Source organism: Oncorhynchus masou, chromosome 13 (genome assembly GCF_036934945.1).
Source record: "Oncorhynchus masou masou isolate Uvic2021 chromosome 13, UVic_Omas_1.1, whole genome shotgun sequence".
NCBI classification, from domain to species: domain Eukaryota; kingdom Metazoa; phylum Chordata; class Actinopteri; order Salmoniformes; family Salmonidae; genus Oncorhynchus; species Oncorhynchus masou.
Window position 1 is genome coordinate 6488980 of NC_088224.1, and position 13930 is coordinate 6502909.

At 41.0% G+C, this 13930-nt stretch overlaps 1 protein-coding gene across 1 annotated transcript in view; it reads right to left on the minus strand.

Annotated features, from left to right (window-relative positions):
* Positions 1-13930, minus strand: part of LOC135551681 (CYFIP-related Rac1 interactor A-like) — a 142754-nt gene that overhangs the window by 50096 nt on the left and 78728 nt on the right. Inside the window, exon 3 of the mRNA XM_064982857.1 lies at positions 965-1043. Within this exon, the coding sequence (XP_064838929.1) occupies positions 965-1034 (70 nt within the window). The 5' untranslated portion in view covers positions 1035-1043. The remainder of the gene's footprint in view (positions 1-964; positions 1044-13930) is intronic.

Here is a 13930-nt window from a genome sequence, read left to right on the forward strand (position 1 = left end):
ATAACACCAGATGAGTTATTACATATGAAGACCAGCCTCAGAGGAGTTGGGTTAAATGTGGAAGACACATTTCAGTTGAATATATTCAGTTGGACAACTGACTAGGTATCCCCCCCCTTTCCCCTTTCTCTTGAGCTGAAACAATGGAGTGTAAGGTGACGACTGAGGAGAGAAACATGGAGGAGGAGGAAGACTACAGGTAGATGACAAACAACACATGGACAGAATGAAGGAAGAACTAAAATTAAGAAAATAGAAAAACAGAGAAGAAAATAAATAAAAAAGAGGATGGTCTCACGTTCAAAGTCAAGGAAAACTATGGGGCCATGCTCTAGTTCGAAGCAGGCCAGCACTTTCAGAAGGTTACCCATGAGTCTCCTAGAACAGAGAGAGGGGAGAAGAGGAGTGTGTGTGTGGATGATGAGGGGAGGTGTGAGGGACGTGTGGGTGGTGTGGGTGGGTTGGTCGGGTGTGATGGTGGCATACTCCGCCCAGGTAGGTTGTGGTTGTGGGTGGTGTTGGCATGGCAACGTGGACAGACAGATCACTCTCTCCCATCTCACTCTCTGTTTAGTTTTCTTCTAGCTCTCTGCTGTCCAGCTTCTCAGTACTGGAGGGCTGTTGGGTACATCTCAACTATCATATAGTCTGAACTATCTCCACTATCCTCTGTTTATTGTGATGTCAACTTAAATTAAAGATGAACTAAACTACAAAGGGATCATGGACATTGGGCTTATGAGGACTGATTGGTTCAGTTCAGTTGTTCCAAGAATGAGTGAGGGTAGAGAGTTTCTGAACATGACAAATACCACACACAACACAACGACACTCCAACACACCATGAGAACATCAACCCATATCTAAAACCCCATCCTTCACCTCTGACCTCCACCCTGCATCACACACTGATACAGACGTCAAAAACACACACATATGCATGCACATAACAGCGCTCACTTACTTTCAAAGTCCAGGAAAAAATGTGGACAGTTTTCTAAATCCTTGCCAAGGACCTTAATGAGGTTCCCCATGGCTGCAACCTGGACAGGAGAGAGAGATAGACATACAGTAGAACTAACCCCAACCTGGACTGGAGACACATAAACTAACAGTAGAACAAACACCAACCTGGACTGGAGACACATAGACATACAGTAGAACAAACCCCAACCTGGAGACACATAGACTAACAGTAGAACTAACCCCAACCTGGACTGGAGACACATAGACTAGCAGTAGAACTAACACCAACCTGGAGACACATAGACTAGCAGTAGAACTAACACCAACCTGGAGACACATAGACATACAGTAGAACTAACACCAACCTGGAGACACATAGACTAACAGTAGAACAAACCCCAACCTGGAGACACATAGACTAACAGTAGAACAAACCCCAACCTGGAGACACATAGACTAACAGTAGAACTAACCCCAACCTGGACTGGAGACACATAGACTAGCAGTAGAACTAACACCAACCTGGAGACACATAGACATACAGTAGAACAAACCCCAACCTGAAGACACATAGACTAACAGTAGAACAAACCCCAACCTGGAGACACATAGACTAACAGTAGAACTAACACCAACCTGGAGACACATAGACTAACAGTAGAACTAACCCCAACCTGGACTGGAGACACATAGACTAACAGTAGAACTAACATCAACCCGGAGACACATAGACTAACAGTAGAACTAACACCAACCTGGAGACACATAGACTAACAGTAGAACTAACCCCAACCTGGACTGGAGACACATAGACATACAGTAGAACAAACCCCAACCTGGAGACACATAGACTAACAGTAGAACTAACCCCAACCTGGACTGGAGACACATAGACTAGCAGTAGAACTAACACCAACCTGGAGACACATAGACAACAGTAGAACTAACACCAACCTGGAGACACATAGACTAACAGTAGAACAAACCCCAACCTGGAGACACATAGACTAACAGTAGAACTAACCCCAACCTGGAGACACATAGACTAACAGTAGAACTAACCCCAACCTGGACTGGAGACACACAGACTAACAGTAGAACTAACCCCAACCTGGAGAGAGAGAGAGACTAAAAGTAGAACTAACCCCAACCTGTAACAGTAGAAAAACCCCTATGTTATACACATAAACAACAGTATTTTAACCTTAACACCAACCTGAGACGTTCATCTGTCTAAAACTGTAACCTGGACGAGCCCTGAATGCTGATTGGCTAAAAAAGCCATGGTATATCAGACTCATCAACCATGTTTATAGACTAACAGTTTATATTTACAACTCTAACCTGGAGACACAGTTTATAACAGCAGAACTAAGGCACCTCGGACTTGTGGACACATGACTAACAGTATCCCACTAACCCCAACCTGGAGACGCACTGCGTTGTGTGGTGTACAAGAACAGGCCAGAGTTGTTGTATATTAGCCATTACCAAACCCCCTCGTGCCTTATTGATGAATTATCCACAGTTAAAATGAAACTCTCTCTTGATTAATCAATTAATCAATCAATCAATCAATCAGTGCATTGTCCATATAAATGCTACAGAACGTGCAGATGTTGGGTCAGTTTTCAAATGCACACACAAAATGTAGCTAACCGCTCTCAGATCAATGTCTGTTGATAGCAGGTCTAACATATCTACTGTCTGTTGAGAGACAGTATATCTACTGTTGATAGCAAGTCTAACAGTAGAACTAACCCCTGTTGATAGCAGAGAAATCTTTTCTAATATTGTTGAAGCAAGTCTAACAGTATATTAACCCCTGTTGATAGCAGTCTAACAGTATCTACTGTCTGTTGATAGCAGGTCTAACAGTATATCTACTGTCTGTTGATGCAGGTCTAGAGGTATCTAACAGTTGATATCTACTGTCTGTTGATAGCAGGTCTAACAGTATATCTACTGTCTGTTGATAACAGGTCTATATCTGTTATTTTAACTAACAGTATATCTACTGTTGATAGCAGGTCTGACAGTATATCTACTGTTGATAGATAGTCTGGTATAACACTGTTGAATCTACTGTTGATAGCAGGTCTAACAGTATATCTACTGTTGATAGCTGTTGATAGCAGGTCTAACAGTATATCTACTGTTGATAGCAAGTCTAACAGTATATCTACTGTCAGATACAAGTCTAACAGTATATCTACTGTCTGTTGATAGCAAGTCTAACAGTATATCTACTGTTGATAGCAGGTTGACAGTATATCTACTGTTGATAGCAGGTCTAACAGTATATCTACTGTTGATAGCAGGTCTAACAGTATATCTACTGTTGATAGCAGGTCTAACAGTATATCTACTGTTGATAGCAGGTCTAACAGTATATCTACTGTTGATAGCAGGTCTAACAGTATATCTACTGTCTGTTGATAGCAGGTCTAACAGTATATCTACTGTCTGTTGATAGCTGGTCTAACAGTATATCTACTGTCTGTTGATAGCAGGTCTAACAGTATATCTACTGTCTGTTGATAGCATGTCTAACATATCTACTGTTGATAGCAGGTCTAACAGTATATCTACTGTCTGTTGATAGCAGGTCTAACAGTATATCTACTGTCTGTTGATAGCAGGTCTAACAGTATATCTACTGTCTGTTGATAGCTGGTCTAACAGTATATCTACTGTCTGTTGATAGCAGGTCTAACAGTATATCTACTGTCTGTTGATAGCAGGTCTAACAGTTTATCTACTGTCTGTTAATAGCAGGTCTCTAACAGTATATCTACTGTCAGGTTACTAGCACTGTTGATAGCAGGTCTAACAGTATATCTACTGTTGATAGCAGGTCTACTGTATCTACTGTTGATAGCAGGTCTAACAGTATATCTACTGTTGACAGCAGGTCTAACAGTATATCTACTGTCTGTTGATAGCAGGTCTGACAGTCTAACAGTATATCTACTGTCTGTTGATAGCAGGTCTAACAGTATATCTACTGTCTGTTGATAGCAGGTCTAACAGTATATCTACTGTTGATAGCAGGTCTGACAGTATATCTACTGTTGATAGCTGGTCTAACAGTATATCTACTGTCTGTTGATAGCAGGTCTGACAGTATATCTACTGTCTGTTGATAGCAGGTCTGACAGTATATCTACTGTCTGTTGATAGCAGGTCTGACAGTATATCTACTGTCTGTTGATAGCAGGTCTAACAGTATATCTACTGTCTGTTGATAGCAGGTCTGACAGTATATCTACTGTCTGTTGATAGCAGGTCTAACAGTATATCTACTGTCTGTTGATAGCAGGTCTAACAGTTGATATCTACAGTAAATCTACTGTCTGTTGATAGCAGGTCTAACATATCTACTGTATATCTACTGTCTGTTGATATCTACTGTTGATAGCAGGTCTAACATAAATCTACTGGTCTCTAACAGTATATCTACTGTCTGTTGATAGCAGGTCTAACAGTATATCTACTGTCTGTTGATAGCAGGTCTAACAGTATATCTACTGTCTGTTGATAGCAGGTCTGACAGTATATCTAACTATCTGTTGATAGCAGGTCTAACAGTATATCTACTGTCTGTTGATAGCAGGTCTAACAGTATATCTACTGTCTGTTGATAGCTACTGTCTATACAGTCTAACAGTAAATCTACTGTCTGTTGATAGCAGGTCTAACAGTATATCTACTGTCTGTTGATAGCAGGTCTAACAGTTTATCTACTGTCTGTTGATAGCAGGTCTAACAGTATATCTACTGTCTGTTGATAGCAGGTCTGACAGTATATCTACTGTCTGTTGATAGCAGGTCTAACAGTAAATCTACTGTTGATAGCAGGTCTACAGTATATCTACTGTTGATGGTCTGTATATCTACTGTTGATAGCAGGTCTAACAGTAAATCTACTGTTGATAGCAGGTCTAACTAGTATATCTACTGTTGATAGCAGGTCTAACTGTTGATAGCAGGTCTAACAGTATATCTACTGTCTGTTGATAGCAGGTCTGACAGTATATCTACTGTCTGTTGATAGCAGGTCTAACAGTATATCTACTGTCTGTTGATAGCAGGTCTAACAGTATATCTACTGTCTGTTGATAGCAGGTCTGTATATCTACTCTACTGTTGATAGCAGGTCTAACAGTATATCTACTGTCTACTGTTGATAGCAGGTCTAACAGTATATCTACTGTTGATAGCAGGTCTAACAGTATATCTACTGTCTGTTGATAGCAGGTCTAACATATCTAGTTTATCTAACTATCTGATATAGCAGGTCTAACAGTATATCTACTGTCTGTTGATAGCAGGTCTAACAGTATATCTACTGTCTGTTGATAGCAGGTCTAACAGTATATCTACTGTCTGTTGATAGCAGGTCTAACAGTATATCTACTGTTGATAGCAGGTCTAACAGTATATCTACTGTCTGTTGATAGCAGGTCTAACAGTATATCTACTGTCTGTTGATAGCAGGTCTAACAGTATATCTACTGTTGATAGCAGGTCTGACAGTATATCTACTGTCTGTTGATAGCAGGTCTAACATATCTACTGTCTGTTGATAGCAGGTCTAACAGTATATCTACTGTCTGTTGATAGCAGGTCTAACAGTAAATCTACTGTCTGTTGATAGCAGGTCTATAGGTCTAACAGTATATCTACTGTTGATGGTCTAACAGTATATCTACTGTCTGGTAGCAAGTCTAACAGTATATCTACTGTCTGTTGATAGCAGGTCTGACAGTATATCTACTGTCTGTCGATAGCATAAATCTACTGTCTGTTGATAGCAGGTCTGACAGTATATCTACTGTCTGTTGATAGCAGGTCTAACAGTATATCTACTGTCTGTTGATAGCAGGTCTAACAGTATATCTACTGTCTGTCGATAGAGGTCTAACAGTAAATCTACTGTCTGTCTAGCAGGTCTGACAGTATATCTACTGTCTGTTGATAGCAGGTCTAACAGTATATCTACTGTCTGTTGATAGCAGGTCTGACAGTATATCTACTGTCTGTTGATAGCAGGTCTGACAGTATATCTACTGTCTGTTGATAGCAGGTCTACTGTTGATAGCAGGTCTAACAGTATATCTACTATAGCTACTGTCTGTTGATAGCTGGTCTAACAGTATATCTACTGTCTGTTGATAGCAGGTCTAACAGTATATCTACTGTCTGTTGATAGCAGGTCTAACAGTAAATCTACTGTTGATAGCAGGTCTAACAGTATATCTACTGTCTGTTGATAGCAGGTCTAACAGTATATCTACTGTCTGTTGATAGCAGGTCTAACAGTATATCTACTGTCTGTTGATAGCAAGTCTAACAGTATATCTACTGTCTGTTGATAGCTGGTCTAACAGTATCTACTGTTGATAGCAGGTCTAACAGTATATCTACTGTCTGTTGATAGCAGGTCTAACAGTATATCTACTGTCTGTTGATAGCAGGTCTAACAGTATATCTACTGTCTGTTGATACAGTCTGACAGTATATCTACTGTCTGTTGATAGCAGGTCTAACAGTATATCTACTGTTGATATAGCAGGTCTAACAGTATATCTACTGTCTGTTGATAGCAGGTCTGACAGTATATCTACTGTCTGTTGATAGCAGGTCTAACAGTATATCTACTGTCTGTTGATAGCAGGTCTAACAGTATATCTACTGTCTGTTGATAGCAGGTCTAACAGTATATCTACTGTCTGTTGATAGCAAGTCTAACAGTATATCTACTGTCTGTTGATAGCAGGTCTAACAGTATATCTACTGTCTGTTGATAGCAGGTCTAACAGTATATCTACTGTCTGTTGATAGCAGGTCTAACAGTATATCTACTGTCTGTTGATAGCAGGTCTAACAGTATATCTACTGTCTGTTGATAGCAGGTCTAACAGTATATCTACTGTCTGTTGATAGCAGGTCTAACAGTATATCTACTGTCTGTTGATAGCAGGTCTGACAGTATATCTACTGTTGATAGCTGGTCTAACAGTATATCTACTGTCTGTTGATAGCAGGTCTGACAGTATATCTACTGTCTGTTGATAGCAGGTCTGACAGTATATCTACTGTCTGTTGATAGCAGGTCTAACAGTAAATCTACTGTCTGTTGATAGCAGGTCTAACAGTATATCTACTGTCTGTTGATAGCAGGTCTAACAGTATATCTACTGTCTGTTGATAGCAGGTCTAACAGTAAATCTACTGTCTGTTGATAGCAGGTCTAACAGTATATCTACTGTCTGGTGATAGCAGGTCTAACAGTATATCTACTGTCTGTTGATAGCAGGTCTGACAGTATATCTACTGTCTGTTGATAGCAGGTCTAACATATCTACTGTTGATAGCAGGTCTAACAGTAAATCTACTGTCTGTTGATAGCAGGTCTAACATATCTACTGTTGATAGCAGGTCTAACAGTAAATCTACTGTCTGTTGATAGCAGGTCTAACAGTATATCTACTGTCTGTTGATAGCAGGTCTGACAGTATATCTACTGTCTGTTGATAGCAGGTCTAACAGTATATCTACTGTCTGTTGATAGCAGGTCTAACAGTATATCTACTGTCTGTTGATAGCAGGTCTAACAGTATATCTACTGTCTGTTGATAGCAGGTCTAACAGTATATCTACTGTCTGTTGATAGCAGGTCTGACAGTATATCTACTGTCTGTTGATAGCAGGTCTAACAGTAAATCTACCATCAGGTCTAACAGTATATCTACTGTTGATAGCACGTCTAACAGTATATCTACTGTTGATAGCAGGTCTAACATATCTACTGTTGATAGCAGGTCTAACAGTATATCTACTGTTGAGAGCAGGTCTACTAGTATATCTACTGTTGATAGCAGGTCTAACAGTATATCTACTGTCTGTTGATAGCAGGTCTAACAGTAAATCTACTGTTGATAGCAGGTCTAACAGTATATCTACTGTTGATAGCAGGTCTACTAGTATATCTACTGTTGATAGCAGGTCTAACAGTAAATCTACTGTTGATAGCAGGTCTACTAGTATATCTACTGTTGATAGCAGGTCTAACAGTAAATCTACTGTCTGTTGATAGCAGGTCTAACAGTATATCTACTGTCTGTTGATAGCAGGTCTAACATATCTACTGTTGATAGCAGGTCTAACAGTAAATCTACTGTCTGTTGATAGCAGGTCTGACAGTATATCTACTGTCTGTTGATAGCAGGTCTGACAGTATATCTACTGTCTGTTGATAGCAGGTCTAACAGTAAATCTACTGTTGATAGCAGGTCTAACAGTATATCTACTGTTGATAGTAAAGTCTAACAGTATATCTACTGTCTGTTGATAGCAGGTCTAATAGTATATCTACTGTTGATAGCAGGTCTAATAGTATATCTACTGTTGATAGCTGGTCTAACAGTATATCTACTGTTGATAGCAGGTCTAACAGTATATCTACTGTCTGTTGATAGCAGGTCTGACAGTATATCTACTGTCTGTTGATAGCAGGTCTGACAGTATATCTACTGTCTGTTGATAGCAGGTCTAACAGTATATCTACTGTCTGTTGATAGCAGGTCTGACAGTATATCTACTCTCTGTTGATAGCAGGTCTAACAGTATATCTACTGTCTGTTGATAGCTGGTCTAACAGTATATCTACTGTCTGTTGATAGCAGGTCTGACAGTATATCTACTGTCTGTTGATAGCAGGTCTAACAGTATATCTACTGTCTGTTGATAGCAAGTCTAACAGTATATCTACTGTCTGTTGATAGCAGGTCTAACATATCTACTGTTGATAGCAGGTCTAACAGTAAATCTACTGTCTGTTGATAGCAGGTCTAACATATCTACTGTTGATAGCAGGTCTAACAGTAAATCTACTGTCTGTTGATAGCAGGTCTAACAGTATATCTACTGTCTGTTGATAGCAGGTCTGACAGTATATCTACTGTCTGTTGATAGCAGGTCTGACAGTATATCTACTGTCTGTTGATAGCAGGTCTAACAGTATATCTACTGTCTGTTGATAGCAGGTCTAACAGTATATCTACTGTCTGTTGATAGCAGGTCTGACAGTATATCTACTGTCTGTTGATAGCAGGTCTAACAGTAAATCTACTGTTGATATCAGGTCTAACAGTATATCTACTGTCTGTTGATAGCAGGTCTGACAGTATATCTACTGTCTGTTGATAGCAGGTCTAACAGTATATCTACTGTTGATAGCAGGTCTAACAGTATATCTACTGTCTGTTGATAGCAGGTCTAACAGTATATCTACTGTTGATAGCAGGTCTAACAGTATATCTACTGTTGATAGCAGGTCTAACAGTTTATCTACTGTTGAGAGCAGGTCTAACAGTATATCTACTGTCTGTTGATAGCAGGTCTAACAGTAAATCTACTGTTGATAGCAGGTCTAACAGTATATCTACTGTTGATAGCAGGTCTACTAGTATATCTACTGTTGATAGCAGGTCTAACAGTAAATCTACTGTTGATAGCAGGTCTACTAGTATATCTACTGTTGATAGCAGGTCTAACAGTAAATCTACTGTTGATAGCAGGTCTACTAGTATATCTACTGTTGATAGCAGGTCTAACAGTAAATCTACTGTCTGTTGATAGCAGGTCTAACATATCTACTGTTGATAGCAGGTCTAACAGTATATCTACTGTCTGTTGATAGCAGGTCTAACAGTATATCTACTGTCTGTTGATAGCAGGTCTGACAGTATATCTACTGTCTGTTGATAGCAGGTCTAACAGTATATCTACTGTCTGTTGATAGCAGGTCTAATAGTATATCTACTGTTGATAGCAGGTCTAATAGTATATCTACTGTTGATAGCTGGTCTAACAGTATATCTACTGTTGATAGCAGGTCTAACAGTATATCTACTGTTGATAGCAGGTCTAACAGTATATCTACTGTTGATAGCAGGTCTAACAGTATATCTACTGTCTGTTGATAGCAGGTCTAACAGTATATCTACTGTCTGTTGATAGCAGGTCTAACAGTAAATCTACTGTTGATAGCAGGTCTGACAGTATATCTACTGTCTGTTGATAGCAGGTCTAACAGTATATCTACTGTTGATAGCTGGTCTAACAGTTTATCTACTGTTGATAGCAGGTCTAACAGTATATCTACTGTTGATAGCAGGTCTAACAGTATATCTACTGTTGATAGCAGGTCTAATAGTATATCTACTGTCTGTTGATAGCAAGTCTAACAGTATATCTACTCTCTGTTGATAGCAGGTCTAACAGTATATCTACTGTCTGTTGATAGCAGGTCTAACAGTATATCTACTGTCTGTTGATAGCAGGTCTGACAGTATATCTACTGTCTGTTGATAGCTGGTCTAACAGTTTATCTACTGTCTGTTGATAGCAGGTCTGACAGTATATCTACTGTCTGTTGATAGCAGGTCTAACATATCTACTGTTGATAGCAGGTCTAACAGTAAATCTACTGTCTGTTGATAGCATGTCTAACATATCTACTGTTGATAGCAGGTCTAACAGTATATCTACTGTCTGTTGATAGCAGGTCTAACAGTATATCTACTGTCTGTTGATAGCAGGTCTGACAGTATATCTACTGTCTGTTGATAGCAGGTCTAACAGTATATCTACTGTCTGTTGATAGCAGGTCTAACAGTATATCTACTGTCTGTTGATAGCAGGTCTAACAGTTTATCTACTGTTGATAGCAGGTCTAACAGTATATCTACTGTCTGTTGATAGCAGGTCTAACAGTATATCTACTGTCTGTTGATAGCAGGTCTGACAGTATATCTACTGTCTGTTGATAGCAGGTCTAACAGTAAATCTACTGTTGATATCAGGTCTAACAGTATATCTACTGTTGATAGCACGTCTAACAGTATATCTACTGTCTGTTGATAGCAGGTCTAACATATCTACTGTTGATAGCAGGTCTAACAGTATATCTACTGTTGATAGCAGGTCTACTAGTATATCTACTGTTGATAGCAGGTCTAACAGTATATCTACTGTCTGTTGATAGCAGGTCTAACAGTAAATCTACTGTTGATAGCAGGTCTAACAGTATATCTACTGTTGATAGCAGGTCTACTAGTATATCTACTGTTGATAGCAGGTCTAACAGTAAATCTACTGTTGATAGCAGGTCTACTAGTATATCTACTGTTGATAGCAGGTCTAACAGTAAATCTACTGTCTGTTGATAGCAGGTCTAACAGTATATCTACTGTCTGTTGATAGCAGGTCTAACATATCTACTGTTGATAGCAGGTCTAACAGTATATCTACTGTCTGTTGATAGCAGGTCTAACAGTATATCTACTGTCTGTTGATAGCAGGTCTGACAGTTTATCTACTGTTGATAGCAGGTCTAATAGTAAATCTACTGTTGATAGCAGGTCTAACAGTATATCTACTGTTGATAGCTGGTCTAACAGTTTATCTACTGTTGATAGCAGGTCTAATAGTAAATCTACTGTTGATAGCAGGTCTAACAGTATATCTACTGTTGATAGCTGGTCTAACAGTATATCTACTGTTGATAGCAGGTCTAACATATCTACTGTCTGTTGATAGCAGGTCTAACAGTATATCTACTGTCTGTTGATAGCAGGTCTAACAGTAAATCTACTGTTGATAGCAGGTCTAACAGTATATCTACTGTCTGTTGATAGCAGGTCTAACAGTATATCTACTGTTGATAGCAGGTCTAACAGTATATCTACTGTCTGTTGATAGCAGGTCTAACAGTATATCTACTGTTGATAGCAGGTCTAACAGTATATCTACTGTTGATAGCAGGTCTAACAGTATATCTACTGTCTGTTGATAGCAGGTCTAACAGTATATCTACTGTCTGTTGATAGCATGTCTAACATATCTACTGTTGATAGCAGGTCTAACAGTATATCTACTGTCTGTTGATAGCAGGTCTAACAGTATATCTACTGTCTGTTGATAGCTGGTCTAACAGTATATCTACTGTCTGTTGATAGCAGGTCTAACAGTATATCTACTGTCTGTTGATAGCAGGTCTGACAGTATATCTACTATGTAGATTAGTGTAGTGTCAACAACGCAGCCACTGCCAGCTAGCCTACTCCAGCAGTACTGTATCATTTCAATCATTTTAGTCAATAAGATTCTTGCTACGTAAGCTTAACTATCTGAACATTCGAGACGTGTAGTCCACTTGTCATTCCAATCTCCTTTGCATTAGCGTAGCCTCTTCTGTAGCCTGTCAACTATGTGTCTATCTATCCCTGTTCTCTCCTCTCTGCACAGACCATACAAACGCTCCACACCACCCTAATCTGGTGGTCCCAGCGCGCACGACCACGTGGAGTTCCAGGTCTCCGGTAGCCTCTGGAACTGCCGATCTGCGGCCAACAAGGCAGAGTTCATCTCAGCCTATGCCTCCCTCCAGTCCCTCGACTTCTTGGCACTGACGGAAACATGGATCACCACAGATAACACTGCTACTCCTACTGCTCTCTCTTTGTCCGCCCACATGTTCTAGCACACCCCGAGAGCTTCTGGTCAGCGGGGTGGTGGCACCGGGATCCTCATCTCTCCCAAGTGGTCATTCTCTCTTTCTCCCCTTACCCATCTGTCTATCGCCTCCTTTGAATTCCATGCTGTCACAGTTACCAGCCCTTTCAAGCTTAACATCCTTATCATTTATCGCCCTACAGGTTCCTCGGAGAGTTCATCAATGAGCTTGATGCCTTGATAAGCTCCTTTCCTGAGGACGGCTCACCTCTCACAGTCCTGGGCGACTTTAACCTCCCCACGTCTACCTTGGACTCATTCCTCTCTGCCTCCTTCTTTACACTCCTCTCCTCTTTTGACCTCACCCTCTCACCTTCCCCCTACTCACAAGGCAGGCAATACGCTCGACCTCATCTTTACTAGATGCTGTTCTTCCACTAACCTCATTGCAACTCCCTCCAAGTCTCCGACCACTACCTTGTATCCTTTTCCCTCTCGCTCTCATCCAACACTTCCCACACTGCCCCTACTCGGATGGTATCGCGCCGTCCCAACCTTCGCTCTCTCTCCCCGCTACTCTCTCCTCTTCCATCCTATCATCTCTTCCCTCTGCTCATACCTTCTCCAACCTATCTCCTGATTCTGCCTCCTCAACCCTCCTCTCTTCCCTTTCTGCATCCTTTGACTCTCTATGTCCCCTATCCTCCAGGCCGGCTCGGTCCTCCCCTCCCGCTCCGTGGCTCGACGACTCATTGCGAGCTCACAGAACAGTGCTCCGGGCAGCCGAGCGGAAATGGAGGAAAACTCGCCTCCCTGCGGACCTGGCATCCTTTCACTCCCTCCTCTCTACATTTTCCTCCTCTGTCTCTGCTGCTAAAGCCACTTTCTACCACTCTAAATTCCAAGCATCTGCCTCTAACCCTAGGAAGCTCTTTGCCACCTTCTCCTCCCTCCTGAAACCTCCCCCCCCCCCTCCCTCTCTGCAGATGACTTCGTCAACCATTTTGAAAAGAAGGTCGACGACATCCGATCCTCGTTTGCTAAGTCAAACGACACCGCTGGTTCTGCTCACACTGCCCTACCCTGTGCTCTGACCTCTTTCTCCCCTCTCTCTCCAGATGAAATCTCGCTTCTTGTGACGGCCGGCCGCCCAACAACCTGCCCGCTTGACCCTATCCCCTCCTCTCTTCTCCAGACCATTTCCGGAGACCTTCTCCCTTACCTCACCTCGCTCATCAACTCATCCCTGACCGCTGGCTACGTCACTTCCGTCTTCAAGAGAGCGAGAGTTGCACCCCTTCTGAAAAAACCTACACTCGACCCCCTCCGATGTCAACAACTACAGACCAGTATCCCTTCTTTCTTTCTCTCCAAAACTCTTGAACGTGCCGTCCTTGGCCAGCTCTCCCGCTATCTCTCTCAGAATGACCTTCTTGATCCA